The sequence below is a fragment of the Ambystoma mexicanum genome, chromosome 4q, assembly GCF_040938575.1.
Source record: "Ambystoma mexicanum isolate Mex_15411 chromosome 4q, UKY_AmexF1_1, whole genome shotgun sequence".
In the NCBI taxonomy this organism is placed as follows: Eukaryota; Metazoa; Chordata; class Amphibia; order Caudata; family Ambystomatidae; genus Ambystoma; species Ambystoma mexicanum.
The window spans coordinates 664,264,146-664,289,222 of NC_090928.1; the positions used below are offsets into that span (position 1 = coordinate 664,264,146).

General features: G+C 46.5%; 1 protein-coding gene across 3 annotated transcripts in view; it reads left to right on the plus strand.

Moving 5' to 3' along the window:
- The window catches only part of EML6 (EMAP like 6), a 3,038,586-nt gene that overhangs the window by 2,769,966 nt on the left and 243,543 nt on the right, over positions 1-25,077 (plus strand). For all 3 annotated transcript variants that reach the window (XM_069608236.1, XM_069608238.1, XM_069608237.1), the window contains 2 exons: positions 10,357-10,529; positions 12,390-12,552. In XM_069608236.1, coding sequence (XP_069464337.1) covers positions 10,357-10,529; positions 12,390-12,552 — 336 coding nt within the window. The remainder of the gene's footprint in view (positions 1-10,356; positions 10,530-12,389; positions 12,553-25,077) is intronic.

Sequence of the window (25,077 nt, forward strand, 5' to 3'; positions counted from 1 at the left end):
TATAAGTCTAGGGCCCGCTCTTCGTAGTGTGTGACCCTTTAGTTTTAGCCTCTGGTTGTGGACATGTATTTCGATAACCTGTATCTGTCTGGTGCCCACTTTAAAAAGTGTGTTTTCAGTGTCAATCTTATCAAATTTTGGGTGTGTGCTGGGCTATTCAGGTGTATGTATCTACACATCTGCTCTTATGTACATGTACAAGCTCACGCGTTAAGAGCTAGATGTATCTGCACATATGCTCTTGTGCACATTTTAAAGCTCACGCGTTCAAAGCTGGTAAACCGCCAGTGCTACATGTTCAATTCTACTCATTAGTCAATTTGTTAGCGTGACTCGTGGTTCCTGGGTAGTTAACTACACTATGGGCCTCATTACATGGTAGGCAGAGCACCAAGGTGCTATTAGCACCTTGGTCCATGCCGGTAAAATACGGGCACCGCCTTGGAGGAAAGGGGAATTACCGCCCTATTCCAAGGTTGGCGGGGTGGTAATTCCCCCTTCCCCCATTGCCCTTCCCCATTCCCATTTTTGCCCCATAGGGCTCTATGGGAATGGGGAAGGCGCTAATTACGGTGCCGCAAATTGCAGTACCGTAATTAGCACCCTGATCCCTTTGCGGGTTGGTTTTTAACACCTGCTAAACAGCAGGCGTTAAAGTACCAACCCGCAAAGGGACCTCGTAGTAAGGCGGTAAGGGTTTACCGGTGCCCTTACCGGTACCGGTAAACCCTTACCGCACTACGTGTAAGGAGGCCCTATATCTTCTTTTGGCCCAACTATAAGCGCGTGTGCTTTATCTCTACTTTGTGGCCGCTGGTCTCATTGCTCACCTTAATTTCTTTTGCACGCCACATCTTGTTTGCCAGTTCGTGAAAGGCGTCATCTTGAATTGCTCTTTGTTTTTATGGCGTCGTCGCACTCACGTGACCCAGTACCTACAAACTGGATCACGTGAGCGCGACGGAATAACTTTTTAATAAATATCCTTCTGTCATTTTTGTGATACAACAGTTAAGGTATAGACGGGAGGTGACCACCTTTCGACTCTCATTTGTTGTTACTTTATCCGGGTTTCCTGTAGAGCCAGGACATCCGGTCCTGTTTCCCTTGTGAATCTCTCCAACTTTTTCCTTTTCAGAGGGGTGTTGAGCCCTCTCACATTATGGGTCATCTACTTGAATCTGCGGGTGCCTGAAATTTGCCTGTAGTCTTCTCCCCGTTATCCCTCTCCCTTTCCTCCCTTCATTTCCTCTTTTCTTTCCTATTGGTCCTGGTTCCTTGAGTCTTCCAGCCTGTGCCCCCTTGTTGCACAGTTGTCTCCCCCTCCTGATGGTTTCTCTGACTTACCCCCCTGTCTTCTCCCTACCCCCTCCTGCCCTGCTCCCTCCCTCCCTCCTCTCCCCCCTCATCCCAGGCACCAACTTTTGGGATGATCACAACTTCTCCATCCCCTCATCTGCTCCCTTCCCCCGGGTGCTTCCACCCTTCCTGGTTCCAACATGTTTGTACTCCCTAGTTCCCCATGCCTCTAGTCACACCTTTTTGTCCACCACCCCCAATTTACTCATGTTTGTGGGTTTTGTTTTTTGCACCACTATCCCTCATTACCCCCCTGCTTCATCCACCACTACTTCTCCTTTCGGGCGCGGACGTCTGTGTCGCCCGCCTCCTGCACCATTCCCCCGCCTTCGACCCCATGGTCTGGTCCTTGCTCTGTTCTCCAGTGCTGGGGGGGCCCTCTCTCAGCTGCTCATTGCCCATGTCCAGGTGTATTATGTCCGCTGCCTCTTGGGGGGTTGGTTACTCGCTTTTGGCCCCTTCCCACTCAAACATCAGGCCAAAGGGAAACATCTATTTGCACTTAATACTTTTCCTTATCAGCTCCTTAACAATGGCGTTCATATGTCTCTGCTTGATTAACGTGCTGTTCGCCAGATCCTGGTATAGCAGCAATATCTGTTGGCCCTTGTAAAGCACCGGCCCCTGTTGCCTAGCCGCCCTCAGGACCGCTTCTTTTTGGCCATATCTTGTGAAAGCTGCTAGGATGTCCCGGGGCCTACCGTTGGGGCCCTTATTCTGTCAGCCCACCCTGTGGATTCGATCCAGTTCAACAGTCTCTGTGTCTAATCCTCCCAATAGGTACGCAAATATATCCTCTGTGACTCCCCTTTCAGATCCCTGTCCTGTACCGATTCCGGCAATTGTTTTATTCTGATATCAATTCTACGTGACCTGTTCTCCAAATCCTCCAGTTGAAGCTCCAGGTTCTGCATTGCTACATTTAGACGTAATATGGCCTCGTTGTTAGCTGTGGCCTCTTTGTCCACCTCCTCTAGGCCTCTTTCAAGCAGGTCCGTTCGTTTCCCCTAATTGGCCCATCTCATGCCTCATTTCCCCAAGCACCTAGTTCAGATCTGCCCTCATTAATTGAAATTGTTCTTGAAAGGTTTTGACTAAGGTCGTCTGGAGGCATTGCATTTCTCCCTGTAGGTCCTGTCTCATCATCATTGCTGTGCAGTCTTCCACCTCAGGGTCCTTCCGTTCTTTCGAGCGATCAGTGTTGCTCTTGCACTGATCTCTACCATCGAGGGCTGGCCACATTGTGGGGTGGGTGCCTGGGGTGTCACCCGTAGAGGGGCCTGATTTCGTAGGTCTGTCCTTCGCCTTGGATGTCATTTGAATTGCTGGGCACTGACCCTTCCTACTTGCGTTTTCTTTGCAGGGTGGTCCGTGAGCCTTGTGGTTCGTTGATGCTCTTATCTAGAGTGTTGACCTTCTGCCCCCCTTCTGCGTTGGCCCCTTGGCATCACCTCTTCACTGGACTGCCTCTTATTGCCAGCCTGGGTATTCCAACTCCAAGCGTTGTGTCCTCTAGGTTCCCTCAGTTTACTGGAGCGTGCCGGGCTCTGTTGTCTGCTCTTGTTATTGCTGGAACGGTATGGCCCGCCATGCTAGTTTCTTCCCAGCCCTCAAGTGCCTGGCTGGTAGAGTGGGGGGTTCAACATTTCCTTCCCACATCTTTTTGGGGGAATTTCTCCGGTGGCGTTGGGTGTGGGGGTTCCCTCCCCTCCCCAGCGGGCTAGGGGGGGGTCGCTGCTAATGAATTCTGGGTCAATCTCGGCCCCGGATCCCGGGGTCTGTCCAGTTTCTTCTCCTCAGTGTTCCTTCCAGTAGAGCGTGGGGTTACCACCAGGACAGAGGCCCCATCCCACTCTGTCCACCCTCCTTGCAGGACGCTGTTTCCCTCTGACTCCTTTGGCCCAAGCCGGGAAACAGACTCCCGACTGGGACTCTATTGCCAAATTCGGGGCTCCTCCTCTGCCCGTGTACTGTCCCTTCCTTTTGGCCCGCTCCTCTGCCTCTCCGAGTTGCCCCTCTTACTTGAGTGACCGCTGAGGCTCGCTCCTGCCACCTGCCCTCTCTTCGTGTGGGAATGGTCTGCCATCCTCCCTGATGCGGTTCCTCGTTGGGGTGCGCCTGCCTGCTGCTCCTGCATCTTCCCTGGGCTGCAGTGTCTGGAGCCCCTACTCTTCGCCACACTAAGCCGGACAGCTTCGGCTATCTTCTCCCTGTGAGCTCAGCTCGGTCGTCGCGTGTTCCCCTTGCTGGGTGCTTTGGCTCCAGGGGACCCACGCCACCTTCCCTGCTGTCGGGTGCCTCTCCTCGCGGCCGTGCTGGCTGATACGGCCACTGCACATTCGCCTCCTGCTGCCCTACGGGGCGCGTCCCCACAGCCTCAATGCCCTCCAGAACTTGTCCCTTCTCTCCTGGAGTTCAGCTTTCTCTCCTCATTGTGCCGCTGGCCATATGGTGGTGGTGGATCCGCCACAAACTTGGCTTCGGCTCGAGAGCAGCCGTCGACATGTCTACCTTGTGTTGCGGCCATCTTGGAATCTAAGGAGTACTTCTAATTGAAAGAGTAGATCGTTTTATTTGTCTGGAAGATACTTTGAATCCTGATGATAGATTATCTCCATTAATGCAAGGAATTGAGCAAATACATTTTCCCCTACTGGTCCGCTGGTTCTGTTAGCAATGTCTAAATGACTAAATACACTTTCAGTCGCCTTCATAATGACAACCTGAAAAATCAGGGCTTTGGGCACACATAGGGCCTCATTACAAGTATGCCAGTGCCGTAAAAAACAGCAGAATTCTGTTATTTCCACATTAGTGAACCGCTGTATTATAGGTTTGGTGTGGGAGATGCAGTATTTTCCTCCAGCAAAACTGGAGGAAAATCTGCCACCTTATCGCCAGAAAATCAGTGCAAATACCACTGATGGAATTACTGCCAGTGGTAATTCTGCAAAAATCCCCATGGAGTCGTATGGACGCCAAAAAAATGGGGACTCACAACTCCTACCACCAAGTGGCAGTAATGGTAATTCCGTTTGGCGGTATTCTGGCATATTTACCACCGAAATACAGACAAACTTGTAATGAGGCCCCTAGTGATATAGGTCTTTTTCAGCAATTCAACAACATCTAATCGACGCAATGGAATTCATGTTTCGAAGGGATTGTGTCCTCTGACGTATTCCTTATCTATGATATTTGTATCTCCAGCTTGCTGGCCTCGGCAAAACATTTTTCCCATTAGAGGGCGCTGTGCGTCGACGTCCGTCGAGTAGGTGTTCCTCGACAGCCACCGTATCGACGCCGACACAATCATGCCTATAAATGGCCACGCGTAGCGTCCGTTGCTCAGTTCCGTTTTTCCGTCCTTCGTGTGCCTCGGAATATCTTTGCTCAGTTCTTCAGTCGAAATATACTTCATTATTCCTCGAAAATACCGACTCGTACTCGATGGCTTCCTCCTCCGACCCGACGACTCCTCGGTCCGGCTTCAAAAAATGTTGAGACTGTGGGAAGAAAATGTCGTTGATGGATCCTCAAAGGATCTGCTTGTGGTGTCTGGCAGTCGAGCACCAGTGTTCGGAGTGCGAGGAATGCTTGTCCATGACGGCGAAAGCCTTGACGGAGCGTAAGGGGAAGCTCGAGAGAGGTAGGTCAGTTAAAACTTCCTCGAAAGTTTCCGAGGTAGAGTCGAGACATTCGTCTCCTCACCGTCGAAAACACTCTCATTCTAGGTCTCGAAGTGGCTCCCACCACTCGTCGACATCTAGACACTCGAAAAAGAGACGTAGAAGATCCCCTTCATCGTCTTCTTCTAATTCCCCTGAAAAAGTACCTTGCCCCACAAAACACAGTTCTCAGGCTGAGTGGGAAGAATTCAGAAAAAAGATGCTAAGCGTCTTCGAGAAAGCGGCCTCGACCCCCTCGAAGACAGCTGAGGGTGATACACCGGGTGAAAAGCCCAAAAAATCTAAACGCCGCAAGTCGAAGCACCCGGCGAAAGAGTCTACCCGAAAGTGCCACGGACCATCGGGAAACAAAGCATCTTCGATGCCATCGTCAAAAGTCCCCTCGAAGCATAGATCGGCGCCATCGACGCCGTTATCGAGGGGTTCTTCGACGCAGCCAACGGTTACACCGAGAGCCTCCGACACGACGCCGAGAACGTCGTCGACATCCTCAAGCAGGATTCCGATCCTCTCGAGTTCTTCGAGGACTCTTCCAGTTTTCTCAACTCCTTTGTCGGCGCCTTTGAGGATTTTTACATCGGCGTCGACATCGACCTTTTCAAGGCCACTGATGATGGCTCCCTCTGCTTTAGAGATGAGTTTTATACAATTTCACAGGCCAGAGCACCCCCCCTTAACTTCAATTTATGAAGAAAGGGAAGATTCTGATCAAGAAAGGCCTTTTGGGCTGCAGAGGACCACATCACCTGAACCAGAGACTTTTGACTCTTAGGAAAGAAGGTTGAAAGACCTTCAGGATGTATTAAAGGAAGCAAGTGGTTAGACACTTCCCCTGAAGTGGAATTTGTCAAATTAGACCCATGGGAACATGCTGAAACCCCTTATAGAACCCTGATGTCAAGAATCATAGAATTCATGCGTTGGTCTGCACCTTCACCTGTTTTTCAGCAGGATGACCTCACTGACATTTTGGATAAAGGTCCACAGGGGGATCCTGTGGTTCCATTTCACTCTGCCTTACAGATAAAGATTTTAACTAACTGGGAAACTCCTGAAGTTATCCCTGCGGTTAACAAGAAGTTGTCGGCGAAATATAGAGTATCTGCTGCTGACCCTGAATACCTATCTAAGCACCCTACTCCAGAGAGTCTGGTGGTCGAGGCTGCAACTTCATCAGGCAGTACATCTGCATACCCCACTGCTCCACAGGATAGGGATGATAAAAAATATGATGCCATGGCTAAGAAAGTCTTCTCGGCCTGTAGCATGGCTTTAAAATCTATTAATGCGACTTGTACGCTCGCTAGGTTCAGCCACACTCTTTGGGAGTGTGCTTCATCAGCGGCTGACTGCCTCCAGGAAGGAGAAGAAAGGGACGCATTTTTAAATATCATCAGAGATGGTAAAGATGCAATGTGTGAGTCCCTTCAAACTGGCATTGATTCTGCTGACAGTATCAGCAGGGCCATGGCTGCAAGTACCACAATCCGCAGGCATGCGTGGTTGAGAAAGTCCGGCTTTGCTTCTGACGTACAGGCCAGACTTTTAAATATGCCCTCTGACGGCTCTTCCCTGTTTGGTAAAAAGGCGGATGACAGTTTGGAAAAACTGCAAACATCTAAAGAAGCAGCCAAGTCACTAGGAGCTGCAATCCGCCAAACTAATTTTCGTCCCTCAGGATCCTCTTGGAGTGGAAGGTCCTTTTGCTATTATTCGTCATATGGAAGAGGCAGAGGACGGCTGGCTCAAAGAGGCCAAGGAAAATTTACCCGTGGTGGACGGGGTAGAGGAAAGAAAGCCGCAGGAGCCGCTTTACCTTCGGCAACTGCATCAGCCGCTCCCAAACCACTCTGAGGTCTCCCATCACAAGACACCTGTAGGGGGCATGTTAATTCACCATCTGACGGAATGGCAGGCTATTACGTCAGATGCTTGGGCCTTGGAGACAGTTGCCCAAGGTTACTGCCTGCCTTTTCTACACATCCCTCAGAGCCATCCACCGAGGATGAGGGAACAGAGAGGGAACAGCTCTCTGAAAGTGCCGGATCCGCTCCTCTTGCAGGAAGTTGTAGACCTGCTAGAGAAAGGTGCCATAGAACCGGTCCCTGTAGCGGACAGGAACAAGGGCTGGTACTCCCCCCTACTTTCTCATACCAAAGAAAGACGGAGGACTGAAACCCATCCTGGATTTACGAGAATTGAACAAGTTCCTCAGGAAGGACAAGTTCAAGATGGTAACTCTCTCTCAGATCCTTCAGGCCCTCCAGCTTCAGGACTGGTTGGTATCTCTGGACCTCCAGGATACTTATTTCCATGTGCCAATCCATCCCAAGCACAAGAAGTACCTGAGGTTCGCAATTGGCAACTCTCATTATCAATTTCGAGTTCTGCCATTTGGGCTGACCTCCGCCCGAGGGTCTTCACCAAGCTAATGTTGGTTGTGGCTGCAAGTCTAAGAAGGGAAGGGATTCACGTCTACCCCTACCTGGACGATTGGTTGATCAGAGCAGTTTCTTCGGAACAAGCTCGGATCCAACTAGATTATGTCTGCCACTTCCTTCACAAGCTGGGCTTCTCCCTCAATTTAAAGAAGTCACAGATGATACCATCACAGAAACTCTAGTTGATTGGAGCAGTCCTGGACACGTCCCTGGGAAAAGCCTCGCCACCAGAGGTGAGGGCTCAAGATATTCTGCAGATGGTCACCAGGTTTCAAAATGCCCAACGTCTCCCAGCCTTTGACTTTTTGAGGTTGCTAGGCCTCATGGCATCCTGCATATCCCTTGTGCCAGAGGCTCGCCTGAGAATGAAATCCCTTCAATGGGCACTGAGGACTCAGTGGTCACAATTCTCAGGGAGGATGACAGATCTCCTTCAGATTCCGGTCAGACTGGCTCGGGACCTTCAGTGGTGGGCCTGTCGTGAGAACATTCTGAAAGGAGAACTGTTTTGGCAACCATGGCCGGAGATAACAGTAGTCACGGATGCCTCACTCACAGGGTGGGGAGCCTATGCCAACGACTTGACCATCAGCGGTCGTTGGTCTCCATCGGAGTCCAGACTACATATCAACCTGTTGGAGCTGAGAGCCATCAGACTGGCACTGAAGGCTTTTCTGCCGTCTGTACGGGGGAGAAACGTCCTGATAATGACGGACAATACAGTGGCCATGCACTACCTCAACAAAAGAGGAGGCGTAGGGTCACTGCCACTGTGCAGAGAGGCGATGCAGCTCTGGTTTTGGGCAAGTCAGGAAGGAATCTCTCTATCGGCAATTCACCTAGCCGGAGAGAAGAACTTGACAGCGGACGCTCTGAGCAGGCAGAACACAGTCTCCCACGAGTGAGAGATAGCTCAGGAAGTCCTTCAAGAGATCTTCGCCATTTGGGGAACCCCTCAAGTGGATCTGTTCGTCACCAGTATCAACAGGAAGTGCGACAGATTTTGCTCAAGGGAATTTCCCCCGAGAGGAGCGCTAGAAGACGCGTTCCTAGTGGACTGGGAGTTCCCACTTCTGTACGCGTTTCCTCCTGTCCCTGTCATTCCTCAAATGATCATGAGGTTGAGAAGGTTTCGGAAGACCATGATCCTAATTGCCCCGTATTGGGCCAGGAGAATGTGGTACACGGACCTTCTGGACATGTCCATCCACCCTCCAATTCGCTTACCGTACAGAGAGGATCTTCTCTCGCAGAAGGGAGGTCAGGTTCTCCATCCAGCCATCAAGACCCTCAACCTTCACGCTTGGTATCTGAAAGGTTGAGGTACAAGGATTGGGACCTTCGAGATGACGTCATGGAGGTGTTGCTTTCGGCCAGAAGGCCAGCAACTAAAACTCTATACCGCTGCCGTTGGAATAAATTTTGCAGCTGGTGCAGAGAAAAGAATATCAAACCCTTTTCATGTGGTACACCTGCGGTGTTATCCTTCTTACTTTATTTGGCAAATTCAGGCCTTCAAGTTGGCACTATTAAGGGCTATCTCGCAGCGCTATCGATCTTTAAGCGCACTGCAGAGGAGCCTTCATATTTCAAAATTCCATTGGTAATACAATACCTGAAAGGTCTAACTAATGTTTACCCTCAAAGACCATTCCAAGATCCCTTATGGGACTTAAATCTAGTTTTAAACTTCCTAAAGGGTGCTCCATTTGAACCACTCCACTCTTGTTCATTGAGGTTTCTCACCCTCAAAACTGTTTTATTGGTTGCATTAACATCTGCTAGAAGGGTTAGCGAGATACAAGCCCTATCTTGTAAACCTCCTCATACAATTTTTCACAAGGACAAAGTCGTTCTACAGGTGAAGCCTAACTTCCTCCCAAAGGTAGTTTCTGAATTTCACATTTCTCAGAAGATTACTTTACCTTCATTCTATCCTCCTCCCCATCCGGGGAAAGAGGAAGAGAGACTACACAGGCTGGACCCTAAGCGAGCCTTGAGTTTTTATATCAGTAGACTTGCTAAAATTAGACAAGCAGACCAACTCTTTGTAGGTTACGCAGGACATAATTTGGGATTACCAATAACCAAACAAACCATCTCCAGATGGATTATTTTAGCCATTCTGGAATGCTACAAACTGGCAGGGAAAGAGCCCCTCAAAATCTAAGGGCTCATTCGACCAGGGGTATCGCAGCCTCCTCAGCTCTTCAAAGAGGGGTACCAATTTGAGACATATGTGCGGCTGCCACATGGTCGTCCGCACATACCTTTACCAAATTTTATAGCCTGGATTCCTCCTCTAGTCAAGAGACTAGATTTGGCAAAGCTCTGTTACTCTGTTCATTCTTAAAGAGTAATATGGCATCTCTTACTCCCGCCTCCAATCACATACCACTGCTATGGGAGTCTATCATAGATAAGGAATACGTCGGAGGACACAATCCCTTCGAAGAACAAGTTACTCCTTAGCTGGTAACGTTCTTTCGATGGGATGTTCCTCCGACGTATTCCTTATCGCCCCTCCCATCCATCCCCGCAGTAACTTTTCCCTTGTGGTTGCATTTTACGCTCCTTCAAGGGTAGTAACCATTCATGCAATAACTACCTTACTCTACAAAATGGAACTGAGCAACGGACGCTGCGCGTGGCCATTTATAGGCATGATGACGTCGGCGTCGATACGGTGGCTGTCGAGGAACACCTACTCGACGGACGTCGACGCACAGCGCCCTCTACTGGGAAAAAAATGTTCCGAGGCCAGCAAGCTGGAGATACAAATATCATAGATCAGGAATACGTCAGAGGAACATCCCATCGAAAGAACGTTACCAGGTAAAGAGTAACTTGTTCTTCTTCTCTTATAGAAAATGCTGAATGAAGTCAGCCTGGGTAATCCTGCCTGCTGTGCTGCATACAGTGCTGATGGTGATATGGTGACAGTTGGAATGAAAAATGGAGAATTTGTTATCCTGCTTGTAAACTCACTGAAAGTATGGGGCAAAAAACGAGATCGGAATTCAGCCATCAACGATATCAGGTATTTGGTACCATTATCTGTTTAGAAATTATAGTAAAATGTGGACATCATTCATACCATCTTTTATGAAGGCACAACTGACATGCAAACATTTCATTGTAATTTCCTCTGAGTGTTACACATTTTAAACAATTTTGATCTCATGGTCCTTCTTCTGTCTGATTGTAAATGTAGTGCAATACATCAGTTGAAACTGCAAAGAATAGTGTTTTTGGATAGAGAGGATAGTGCGATTTAGACTTTTTTATTTTTTAAATGTTTGACTCGACAAACTAGATGTTTTGCAGAATTAGTGAAAAACTATTTTAAAGATTATTCTGCTGTTTTTAATTTTATTTGCTCACTACTCCTCTGCCAAACTTGAATGAGGCTTCAATGCCTGCATGTGAATATTGTTCTTTTTGTTGCCTCACATAAACATTCTTTACTGCTTTTGACAGCACCCAACACACTCTTCTCACTGTGGTTGTTAGTGCTTTGTTTGCCTAAATAGATATGAGGATAAAAATCATGTGGAGGCTCTCTGTGATTCACATGGCATAATGACGCCATAAACTTGTTGGTGATGATCTAGAGGCCAAAGAGGAGCAATTGTAGTTTCAAGTCTGCAGTTGATTCCTTGCTCAGTTTATTGTCACTATGTCATGTAACGGAGTATTGCGGGCATACTATGATAATTTTATTCCATCAGCTCTTTTTCTAGTTTTTATTCAGACACTCAATGAACGCTTCAAGCTAAACATAAGTCACATACTGTATATGGATGGCCCCCATCATCAAGGGAAACAAATAATAGACTACACACTGAGCTCCTGATTTGAAACATGGGCATATACATTAGCCACGTTGTAGAAATATGAGAGCTGTACGCGGAAGAGCCTTCGGCAAACTTCAAAATGCTCCTTAATTCTCTTTGGCTGTTTACCCCATATCCTTCGCTGTGGTCAATAACCAAACAATTGGAAGATGATTTCTATCCTTCCGGTTAACTTAAGTGACAATGACAAAAAAATACATTTGCGGATTAAATCCGCCCGTAAAAAGTTCAAGTCACTAAAGTAGAGTTTGCAATGATAAGAAGACACCTGGCCTAGTCCTAAATGATTTGACCTGTGCAATGTGAGTGTATGAATGCCTAATCACATTATGCTTATTCCCGAATCAACCGTCTCTAGGGTACTGTCACTGTGCCAATTCTTTTTGCTAAAACAAAGAGGTGATGGCTGGAAGGTTTAGACTGAATCTTAACCACTGGCATTGCTCGGGGCAACCCTCCAGACCATCGTTCTTCGCCTGCCAAGCCATTACAGAACTCCACAACTCATGGTTTGTCAGCAATAAACAAAAAGTACATCCTAAAGATGTTTTAAAACGGAAAATTGTGGCATGAGGGATACTGTATACGACTTTGAATTTCGATTGGAGAGGATGTACCTCTAGTGTCTTGATGTTTAGGTCCAAAGGCCGTTTTCATACAATCTGACTGGTGAGCCGGCCCAGCTGACTTGTGCTAGAGAACAGGATGCGGAAATATTTAAAGAAGGATGTGATGTTGCCACTGTTTATAGTACTGGCATTACTTATCACTAAGAGTAAAGAGTATTTGGGAGAAAATAAATAGTCATCAACATTGTATGTGCAATAATATACAGACTTCTGGTACTGATGTTTGCATCATATTTTATTTAAATACAGCATTTCCATTTTAGCAGCAAAGGAAAGGTAATATATTAGGAGAGTATGAATGACAATAGATACATACATCTGATGCGCTTACAATGTGTAACACAATCTGACCCATACTGACATGAAAACGGACTCTAACTGGTCAATATTTAGTGCTGTTTTTTTGTTGTTTAGGATCAGTCCTGATAATAAATTTTTGGCAGTTGGATCCGCCGAAAATACTGTTGATTTTTATGATCTTACCCTGGGTCCCACTTTAAACCGGATAGGTTACTGCAAAGACATTCCAAGTTTTGTCATTCAGATGGACTTTTCTGCTGACAGCAAATACATTCAGGTAAGGTTGTTTTTAAAGCTAAATTAAAAATATACAAAGATAATGAATCGGAAGTTATCTACCACTCAGAGTTACTACATACATAAGATTTTCTATTGCAAGGAATGAATTGACGAAATGTTGATTGAGTCCAAAGGCCAGTGATTTGTTGGGTGTTGGAGGTTTGGGGGGGTCGGGCTTGAGATGAATGTTCAACCATGAAGCAAAAAAGGGCAGAGGTTTGTCTTAACACTTTCTCTGGGTGGAAAAATATTTACACCGTGCATATTTTTCCTTTGATTAGTTTCACACAGACTTGGAAAAAAGAGCCATGATTAATTACATTACACCAGTCACAAGCTGCTTTTGTAGGTCATAGACTGAAACCTTTCTTTACCTAAAACTAAATCTGTTTGATATATAGTAGCTCAATAAGGTAAGCTCCTGATGAAAATATAGATTTATTTATTGAGGCTGTATAGTTCCATCATAAGGTTTGGATATCTGCCTGTAACTAGCTAATTAATTTGAATGTAATTTGTTTTTACTTCCTCGAAATCACTTATTTTATCAAATAACTTTGCCATCGCGCAATTCTTCCCACACAAACAATTATTGACTTTTCTAGGCCATTAGTCAGGAAGGCCTTAGTGTTCATGCTGCCTTGCATGTCTCTTCGATCCAAAGGAAGGAGCACTGGCACCAAAAGGTCCACATATCTAAAAAGCCCATGCACCTGTCCACACACATGCAAGGCCCCTGCCTGCCTCCTGGCATTACAATAACCTGCCATTCCTTTAACTAGTTTTAATTATACTGAGTACCACTTGCACATACTTTGGCTTGGAACCTCTATTCAAGCAAATTCTTAATAGATTAAGCAGTTGTTTCCACCTTAGTCAGTGAGGAGGGGGGAGCCATCATATAAAATCCTCCTGACCCCACAAAGAGTCACTAAGGGCAGTCGTCGTTGGAGTTGAGGAGTGCAGCACCCGTGTTTCTTTGTCTGACGCTGGCACCCATTGGAGCAGGAGGAACCATCATTCAAAAGGCCCCTGACTCTGCAATGCGGACCAGAATGTCCAGTAAGGGCAGAAGTTGTGTCAGTCTGCGCAAAGACAGCACGCCTCTGTTAAGATATCTGAGCTTGACCACTGCCCACCTGACCATGGCTTTTGTCACTGCCTCAATCAATTGCCAAAGATGACAGCCGGCTTATCTTTTTTTTTATTTCTAACTGAACTCTAGCATTGGGGTGCCAGTTCAGGCGGAGTCCATCTGAGTAAATTCAACTGTATGCGGGCCAGCAAACTGTGGTGATTTGAGGCCATAGTCTGTGTTTTTATGTTTTAGGATTGCAGTCATTGCTTTATCTGTTCATTGCTGAACTTTGCTATCGTTGCATTATTGACGTTTCCTTAACTAGTTGCGGTGGGGAGTCTGACCATGACAAACCCGCAAACTGCAGAGCGTTCCTCATACCAAATAGCATTTATATGTACTTTTAATTCCTGGTAAGTACGGTTGCATATGCATTGGATTTTCATGCTGCGTCTAGGACCTGGAACTATTTTCATTGTTTTACTTTATTTGTTTTTAGTGTGTGTTATCTTATTTGAGCTAATTTTAGCTACTTCTCATGTCTAAGCAGAATGCTAAAACTTTTCTATTTCCAGACTAGACAGTTATGACATTTGTTAGTTTCCAAAATACCTATCACTGAAGAAAATGCGACGACTTGGGTAAAGGGGAGGTGCCCTGCCAAATTCTCAGCCTAATTTTCTGTCCAGAATAGCAAAATCTCCTTCCCCGTGATCCCACAAGAGTGTTTCACTCACTCAGGCCAAAATGAAATGTGAATGCAAAAAATGATAGTCAATTGATGAGATCAGTGAGCATCCCCTAAACCCCATTTTATTTGAAGCGCCATGGCCTACCAATTACCTCCAGTCGAGTTTAGCTTGGAATTCCACTCTGCTACTAATATCCATTGGATTACCTATAGATGTATGAATGGAGAAAAGGGATTTTTTGATAATGTTTACGACAACTGTGCAGGTTGTGATTCACACTCATCTTGACTGAATATTCCAGGCAATCTCTGTGGTCATTTAATAGGTCCTGGCCTGTATATTATTATGGGGCATTATCTTACTATTTTGGGTGGGTATAAATGAGTTGGAGGCCTTTTTAATCAGCATGGGAAAAGGTTGAGTGGATGTCCCAAATCAAGCAAAGGGTACACATATACATACTTTTTTGGGCCCTATTTACTCTTTTCTCTGTGGATCTTTTCTGCCCTATTGATGATTTATCAGTTCTAATCAAACCCGAAAATGACCATTATCCTCTAATGGATACAGTTAAAATGGATACACAAGGTACTTATTCTAAGAAGGTAAACGTGTCCCCTGGTCACCTATCGAGAAAAAAAAAATGCTCGAGATGAAAATGGCTTTGAGGTGCTGAAGCCAGGTTGTAAATGGTGGACACCCATTCATAGACAATTGTCTCCTCTCGGAAGGTAGCCGACTTCCAGAATTAATGTGTTTCTGGCTTCCATAATTAATGTGTTTCATTCTTTGAATCAGGTTATTAGTTATATTCCTTACATTAACAAGAGGGCCACACTAAAAAAGTATACATTAACCTGGTTTTATAAAGGTTAAAGGATGGGAAAAGTTGATCTATTAAAAAATGCTGTTTCCATCCGCCTTATAAAGGTGGATGCCTGAGCAGCATGTATGGCCGTAACATATCCAGAGCTAAGCGCCATGCTGAACTAGTGGCCTGGGATGATATTAGAAATGATTGTTAGCTAAAGACTCAAAACAATTTTGGCATATGATTGCAAATGCGTTGATTGAAAACCCCATGGATTAGCCCTTTACAAGGAATGTTTCCCATTTTTGTCATTTTACTGCTCTTTTTGGTGCCTGGTAACATTCTACGATCTGCTTAGAATCACATGCTTTAAATAGGCAGACATCTAGTGGTTGGTGCAGAGCATTGCATGATTTATTTTCTATTTCAAAAGGAATCGTCGACCGGATATTCCTGTATTACTACCCCTACTGTGAGGTATACTGTATCCATGATCCTTCATAGGTCTCGGTCCTCAGATTGTATTTTTTCTGCCATTGGGTTGGTCGCACTTTGCGGAGTCAGTGAAGTGCTACTTTTGCTCGAGTGTAAGATTAAGGTATATATATATATACATATACACATATATATATATATATATATATATATATATATTTTATTTATTCTCAAAACTATGCTAAAGGAAGGGTCTGGTTACAGTGGCCTACTAAAAACCTATCAAATTCAGTGAGAATACGTTGGTGAAGGGAAATTATGCTTCAGTTGCCCTAAGAACAACCTAGCAACTTCAGTGCAAACACTTTTGTTACAGGAACGTTAGTTACTTTGCACTAACAACAACCTATCCAGACTATGATTACAAGTAAAACCGAAAAAACCCAGAAATTCGCCAGTTATGGTAAGCTAAGCAACCATAACTCGCGCCACCACCGTGCACTGCCAAAACACCCAGGACATCAAAGATGACATCACAAATGCCATTGATGATATCACTGATGACATCACATATCTGGGCCTCTTGTTTTTGTTAACTGACATATGTAGACCAGCTGGTTCTGTTCACTGACAGTCAGAATATAAAAATTCAAAAGGTGCTATATATCTAGATGTTAACCTTGTCATATGTTCGTAAACTACTTTCCTTAGGGTTTGGTCGCAGGTCATGGTGCACATAAATGGGGCAATAAGCAGGCCAGAAACGCGCAATGCTTTTGTATACACACGCAGATTGTGGCATGTGCGCTTCCCGATGTACTGCGAGGGCTGTGCCCCAGTGAAGCAGGAGTCGTCCTTCTCCCTATTGGCGCCCTTGCCTGTGACGCTCACCCTGAGCACCTGTTTGGACAATGCCCACAGTCCCATTTCCATTGGCCACCATTGTTACAAGCCCAGAATATGGCACGTTCGCTTCCCCAAGTACCGCGTGCACTATTTCTTGTCCATCACTACCTCATTGGGGACAGTTAAATAGTCACACACGCATCCACCAATGGCATTCAAGACGTTAGCATCTTACACTGTCATTTCTGTACAACACTTCATATGTATCGTTGCACAGTAAGGTTCCAAGTGGCGTGTCATTGTAAAGCACGTCTAGTAGAAAGTTCAGTAAAATAATGCAAAATGTGTGCGTCAACATTCATCCACATGAGCAGCCATCACCACAAAGTGGATGTGTGAATATTATTTCTGCGAAATGTGTGCAACTCTGTTATAAGTACCTGTGCGCATGGTATGTGCCACTGAGCGTCCATTACGTACGTAAAAGTTTTACTCGTTTTTTCTCCCATCCACTGCCATGAAGTGCCACGTCAATTGCATATGCTTGCAACTTTTCCTCCATTTACCCATATACACATTGTAATATCGCAACAGGAACTCTCTTCTTTCCTTCCGACAAAAGTACGAATTTCTTTCCCCACTAACCCATGTCTTACAGAAATTGTAAAAATGTGGCTTCAAAAGCAGTACTGAATGTATATTAGCAACGTAAAGCAATGCCCCAAAACATCACTGTCTCCACAGCTGTGGTTCTCTGTAGGCTGCACTATTCAATAGCCTTGGTCGAAATTTGCCTGCTTCTACTCTATGCCCTCTGCAACTCATCCAGGAGAGGACTGTGCACCATGTCCTCGTCCTTGGCCTCAAGCCCGGGGATGGTATCTCTCTCGGACTAAAATGTCTGCACTGGCTCCCAGTACCTGCGAGGAATAATGTTAAAACCCTCTTCATTATGCACAATGCCTTCTGGAGCCTGGGGCTTCAATACGTGCAACTGTCACTTCCCAAATATGTGCATGCTTGAGCTCTTCCCTCATCTGCATCTAACTTCCTCAGGGTCAGTCGCTTCTGCAAGCAACCACTTGTAAGTAGATCTCTTTCTTTGGCTGGGGCCTTCCTCTGCAATAGCCTCCCTGCCTCCCTTAAACTTGAGGAGAACCATCGCCGGTTCCGGAAGCAACTGAAAAGCTTTCTCTTTGCCTCTGCTTTTGTTCCTCTTCTCCCCTGCTGTCTTACTGCCTGAAACTGATTCTGCACTGGTTAACTGGCCACCCTCTGATCTCGACCCAAAGGCCACCTCCCCCACCAGTTGCAACCCTGCACTGCCTTTTTGGCAAACCCCTCACTTGGGGACTGTTTGCTGTATCCCTAACAGTTCACCTTCTGATGTCTGCACTTATCCTTTCACTTTCCACCATTGGACCATATTTTCACTTCTGGTCATTTCTTCTTCTTCCCATGTACTGCACTGTCGCTTCACCCTCCCCATGCACTTGGGCGCTCTGAGTCCCAACTGGCCCAGTAGGTTTGTTCTCTCTTTCTGTTCTCCCTGCCTTGCCTCATTGTGCCTTGCACAACTAGTGTATAGGCGCATTGTAAATGCCATATCGTACAATTTCACATCATATCATAGCATACCCACATTGCATTCATAACAGGATGCCTGCCACTTACCTTGTGAACTTCATAGGTTTTTATTTTTCCGCAGTACCCCACTTAAGCCAATCTTTTCAAAAATGATTGCACAAAAGCACCACTGAATGCATGTTACCAACTTCAAACAAGTACATGCAGTGCATGCATACAAACAGGATGTCTGGCCCTTACCTTGCACACTTCGACCATTGGCTTCTGCACTTCTTTGTACACAGAGAACTTCTGCCACAGTTTTTGCTTGCACACCACAACCACAAACCTTATTGAGCAATGCCTTTGCAGTCCCATTTCCATTGCTCCCATCCTGAAAATGGCCATATGTAGCACGTATCATTCTGAAACTACCATATAATCCGCTTTCGTGCTATGAACAGAGGGTGCGGGGGGGGTGTAAAACAGGGTAGGGGATTGGGTCTTTAGTCTTTAGTACTGTCTCTGAAAAGATGTGGTGTTTTTTTGGGGGGTTTTGTCCTGTTTTTGGTATGTACGGCCTTGCATACAATTTTTGTAATCTTTTCGATGCGTTTTGCTTCTCCTCCTGACATTTCTACCGACTGAAGTTGAACGCTTCTCTTACATGTCTACAGGATTCTCTGCAACGCTTCGTGCATAGTGGCAAACAAAACGGCATTGCCAATGGAGGTAAAAACATGCCATTTCCTTGCAACCACTGCAAATCTTGCTCGTTAATGCTGTCATAGTCTGTGCAGAACATCCCAGCACTGCACATATAGTCACACATGCTTCTGTTTATGAAACACCTCCCGACCTCTCGCTGCAGACAAATTACACCGGCATGGTCCCATGCTCCTCTTGGTGGTATGGCTGAGAAAATCACCTTGGCAGTGGGAAAAATATGCATCACTGCTGCCATCAACTTCTTGAGGTGATGGAGCAAACATGAGCACGACATGTACCCCAAATGTAGTGCTCCATAATAGATGACGACAACATCAACAGTACCGACAGAGGCCACACATGTACAGAGGAGAACCATGGCACCGAAACCCCACTCCTAGACTGTGCCCCAAAAAGCCTCTGCTCCTTCCAACTGAAAGTTAGCAGCAAAGCCTCTTTCCACGGCATACCTGTGCAGATCTTGCATAAAGGGATCACCAACAATGAGCACTCTGCATCTCTACCAACCTCCCTGCATCGACTTTTGGGGAATGATATCTCTGCCCCTTCCTGTCAACCACACCCTCGACACCTTATTGGGTAAATCCCACAGTTCCATTTCCATGCCCACCATCCTTAAAAGGGCAGGATGTGGCACGTGCGCGTTTCCAGCTACAGTGAGGGCCGCGCCCCAGTAAAGCAGGGACAGTCCTTTTTCCCTTTCCATTCCAGCCATGCATGCAAGGCCCTAGGCCCTCACCACAGAGAACACACCATAGTACACACTATGTTTAAATGCTCATGTCATGTGCACTGCACTCCCCATCTGCAATTGAGCCTACCAGCTTTCACCCTGGGAACATATTTGCATGCATGGCTGCATAACGTTGTGTTGGGTGTGCTGAACGGTATGTAGGAGGCTGTGCACATTAGCCATAGTTTACATGTGTGCTGCTTAGCACGTCCTTTCATGCTGCACAATCTTAAAGCACTCCCTAAAGCGAGGGGCTTATAAGGGCCTAACAATATGAAATGCAAATGGTGACATGTGGCTCCCCATTGTGCAACAGGGGCAATGATGTACACCATATGCTAATGTACGCATAGCAGCTCACTTCTGCTGACCTACCAAGTCTACAATGTCCTCCACAACCATTGTGTAAGTTACCAACTTCAAATGCACGCAGACTGACAACTGTATGGCCGCATTATGTTGTGGTGGCTGTGATGAAGGCCTAGGCTGTTGGGTGGATGGCCTACGGCCTTCACCATGCACCCAACAGTCTAGGCCTTGCCCACACCCACCACAACATAACAGAGCCATGCAGGCGAAAATGAAGGCATGTGCCACAATCCAGAAAGGCAACATAGGCACCAGCACTTCTACCCAACCTCTGCACCCAAAAGCAGGGATGCAAGCACACATGTTCCACTTACCGTAATACACAAACATGCCACAGTGTTTGGCACCGCTACCCACTTCCATTCACAAAGCATTGTAATAATGCCAACCAAACAACACAATCTTTACAACATTTGTCCTGCTCCCAACACTCTACTACGTGCATAGAAGCAATACTGCATAGTGCACTGCAACACTTTCTACTCTGCACTATGCAGGCTACCCAAGGACATATGAGAACCAGTTTAACCGTAACGTTGTCTATATGTACACTATTCCAATAGTGCACCAGTGGACACACTGCACGACTGCTCACTGCAGCATCTCCACCCATACATCGACATAGCTTTTCAACCAGTGGACATATTTTTCTGTGTAAGGGCTCCAGCCATGCAGCAAAGGGGCTACGGACTTACCACACACAACACACCATAGTACACACTATGTTTAAAGGTTCATATCATGTGGAATACACTCTCCCTCTGCAATTCAGCCTGCCACCACTCATCACAGAAAGAGATTGCCCCTGGAGCTGTCATGCCATAACGAAAGCTGCCTGCAATCACCACACAAGGTTGTTGCCTGCTGAGGTAACCGTGAAATGGCATAGTAGGCACGGAGACCGCTGGGACACCACTGTCTTCTTCTAATGAGATATATCACATGAAGCACTTCTCACTCCCCCACCCTTTCCATCCCTTCTTCCCACCACAAGATGTTGTAAACTATGTTTTCCAGGCCCTTTCGCCGCCGCATTGTCCTTGGATACAACATGCCGGTGTTATTGACAACTATTGACGCACAACACGTCACTGCACACTGCAGTGCAATTAAAATCAAAACAGCAAAGCGTACTGCAAGCCAATTAGCTTTCTCTCCGCGGAGTTTACAGGGAAATGGGTCCGTGGAGCGGAGCCAGATATCATTAATTTTTTGAGACGTACATTTCAGTTCTTTGCAACAAAAGTACTGGTCCGATTTCCACCAAACACACAAAAGCATGCTTTCTGACCCAAGCCCCGCTCTTGCCGAAAATTTGGTGAAAATCGATCCAGCCGTTCGGCCTGTACCCATGCGCAAAGTTTTCCCCATTCAGTCTAGGAAAAAAATTGGGACCCCCCTTTAGCTTTGCCCCCCACCCCCGCACGAAACCTCACCAAACTTGCAGAAAAAATTCAGAGTGGTCCATATACTTTTTTTGCAAAGTTTGGTGAGGATTCCTCCCGGGGGAGGTTATAAACCACTGCAAAAGTGGTCTTCCTATGAGTTTAGCAACTTAACTTAATTAACTACACGCCCGCTACGGCGGGCCAGGTAATATATTTATATTTAGAGGTATTTTACCATCTGCTTGACCATTGTTGCTGATGCCACTCCACGGAGAACCGCGAACGCAGGATTGATCATGGTACGTAGTGCACAGAGGCTTCTGAAATTCGCCATTCGACGGCCTACAGCTCCAGGCTTTGGCTTTCACAATACGGAGAGTGGGGTAAAACAGATACACTTATAGTTGAGGAGAATGTCTTACCCGAACAATATTAATCATCTCGCTGTGCAGCAGCTTTTGACATGGAGAATACCCCATTAAAATTCTGCCCCACGTGTAACAAACTGTTCCTGTGGAAAGACGCACATAAAGTCTGTAATTATTGTCTTCTGAGAGACCACATGGAAAATAATTGCTGGTCGTGTAAGCTTTTCAGGCCGAAACACTAAAAGATTGGCGGTCGAAGCGCTGGCAGTCTTTCGAAATGCAAGCTTAGCCATTCATGGAATACCCTACCAGGGTGGAGGAATCCGAGCCAGAACAGGACAGCTCCAACTTCGAGTCAGAAGCGAAATCAGGAAACCGAGGATTCCCGTGGGCCAGTCCCCAGCTCCGGACGACAGGCGTCACGTTTTGCTACAGAGGCTTTCCCTCATGACCAAGCTAAACACTCTAAAACAGTACATGGGAACGTTTCCATGCATTCCGCATGGATGCTGAGCAAATCGAAGTATATCACACGTACAAAACAGATTTTGACCTCAAGAACATTTTCAGCACCTTCATCACAAGTTTCTAAGTCTTTGGTGGAACAGGCATCTTCAGCGCCCACTTGGTCGTTCGATCAAAAGACATCTGCTCCCAAGTCCTAAAGGCTACATCCATGCTGACTGTCTCTGCACCGAAGGATAGTAAAATAAACCAAAATCGCATGTGCCGAAAACGCCCATTTCGACGAATGCCAAAAAACGGAAGCCCACACACACAGGGCCTTATTACAAGTGTGACGGTCCAGAAACAAAGGAGCTGGTAAGGTCAACGGCACCCCCGTTTCCGGACCACTACACTGAGTCTGCCTGCCAGGGCCACTGTGCCCAACAGGTCTGTAGGCAGATTCATCACAGAAGCATCGCCACTGATAGCAATGGTGCTTGTGCCTCCATCTCCCCACTCCCATGGAGTCGTATGGGACTCCATGGGAATGGGGAATTACAAAATCCGGCGTCTGACATCCGGCGCCACGGGTCATTATGCCGGATTCAGTGTTACAGGGTTGGCATCAAGGTTACTGCCAACCTCGTAATGAGGCCCATGTCTTAAAAAGAAGAAAAAAACACAAGAACAAGTAGGAATCGAAGAAGTTGTTTTGCCACCTCAATGGTCATCCCCAAGTTCATCAGGGGAATGGACAAAACCATGAACAAGGTACCACATTCATGGAGCTTTTAGAGAAACACCCACTAAAACACAAACAGCCCGTACAAGAAACTGAGGTACCTTTAAAGAAAATCAAGGACTGAAACCACTGTCCCTTGGGAGGAACCAGTGGAGAGAAAATCTACGCAGACGAAGAGGAAGACTTTGTGGAAGAACTTTCTGTGCCCTCACCAGATATTGATGACCCAATTTCCACTTCACCTATAGATGATGATGTCCTGCACAATGATTTGGAAATGTAAGAGCAGCCCATTATTTCAAGATTGATACTCAGGAATCTGAGGAGGACACAGATTTTGTGGGCGACTTCCTCAATGAGAAAAGACAAGTGAGCCAGTACATTCCTTTACTTAAATATGTAAAGAGACGGGTAGACCCCTCCCTGACAACCAGCCCCTAGAGACCCTCTCTTTTTTAAATCAAGGGACACTTAAAACCAGACTCCCTGGTCGTGATTACAACATGCAAAAGGGTGTGTTAGGGAGAATTCTCCTTCTAGGGCTGATTTCCCTCACCTAGTGAGTCCCCCAGCAGCTTTGCTAGATTTCTGGAGTTTATTTTTTCCACCTGGTAAGAGTGTACATCCTTTTTCCACTCTTACATGTGTTTTGGCCTATGTGTTTTTACTCATTGTGTAATCTTGGCCACTGGAGCATACCACTCCAGGTGCCCCTGTTCTTGTATGGGTTACACCGCACCCTCAGTGTAGTAACCCAGGATTGTCTTTAAGATTTCCCTCTGACTCCATTTCGCTGGGACTGACTACTGTCCCCCAGAGAAAGGTAAAGTTGCCATTTACTTTACATAGTCATTTTTACCACAGACCCAGTACTCCCCATCTTACATGGATTACTGGAAAGGACTAATTTGTACCCCTTTTCTGTCTGTACTTCCCTGAGCATTGTTTCGCTCTTTTAACATTTAGACTTGGCTGGTGGCAGTGGTATCTACCCTAACTTTTCTAAAGCAATTATATTAGATAAACGTGATACTGTTCTTGGCTATTATATTAGCCTCGAACATAAACCCGCTTGACCAAATCGTCTTTCTTTTGGCTCCGGTTGGGTTTATTCGCCATTTCTTTTTGTTAAAGTCCTTCTTGTGTTTTACTTTGCACGGCAAACTAGGTTCGCCTTCTTTGTTCACCGTCTTTTGGCGGGCTTCTGCAGAGAAGCCCTCCTCAAGGCTCCTGGGTGTCTAGGTGGGCTGAATGTGAGGGAGGGGTGTAGTCACCCCCTGCATAGGGTATCCTAGGAAACCCAAGTCGCACTTTGCCATGATTGGCTGAGGTGGTTGTCCCGGCTGGACAACCCCCCTGCTGCGTGATTGACAACCAGGCTGTGTGAATGGGGGTTTTGCGCATAAAAGGCAGGTCTCTTGGGCTAGAAGTCAGTCGCCTCTGGAACTACAAGGAACCGAAGAGAAGCAGAGAGAACGACGGCTGCTGCAACTACCCCGTCCCGGTGAAGCCCTGCTGCAGGCCTGAGCTATCTACCCTTCAACGACTAAGAGGAGATCCAGTCCGGAGTCGTCTTCCCTTGAGCCTGGTGGGGATAACCAGCTCATCTTCTTCAGCCAGAGATCTCCGCCGTGGTCGAAATCTCTGCACACTGCTGTAGTGGTCCGGATAGTCACCTGCCGAGTCTCTCCTGCTGTTGTTTAAGGAGCGCACCTTTTATTTGTTGTCGCTGCTGCCGGCTTCATCCCTGTGTGGTGCAGACCCCCCTCAGACGTCCTCTTTCACAACGAAGCTCCAGGAATCGTGGTCTGCGGGAAACCAACAGGAACAACTGCCAGGGCACCAGCTCCATCATTGGAATAAGGTACTGTGCTCTACTCGGGGGAACTGGGTGAATCCCTTTCCTTCATCCTCAAGGCTCGCCCTTGTCTTCCCTCCTTCTTATAACTTTTGCTTCCGAACATTGACAATATCAAAGTACTTTTGGGCTACGCTGAATCGTGAACTGTCTAACGGTGTGATCTTCGGCAACAGGTCTCTGGTGTCACTTAACCCTAGCTCCGACCCTTTGACTTTTGAACTTCTGTTTCTGAGTGTGTCTCAATGCTGTCTGCCTAACCTAAATATTGCCAGTGATTTCTGCCTCGAACTCCGTCTGGGTATCTCAGGTGCTAAGTGTGTTTTTGCCCCGGTAGCATTTCATCTCAAGGATACGCGTTTATTGAGTAGACCGAACTGTCAAAAAGTATTGTAACCGTATCCGCGGTATTGTGTTTGGTTCATAACACCGGTTCATTCAAACACAGGGTACTTACCTTG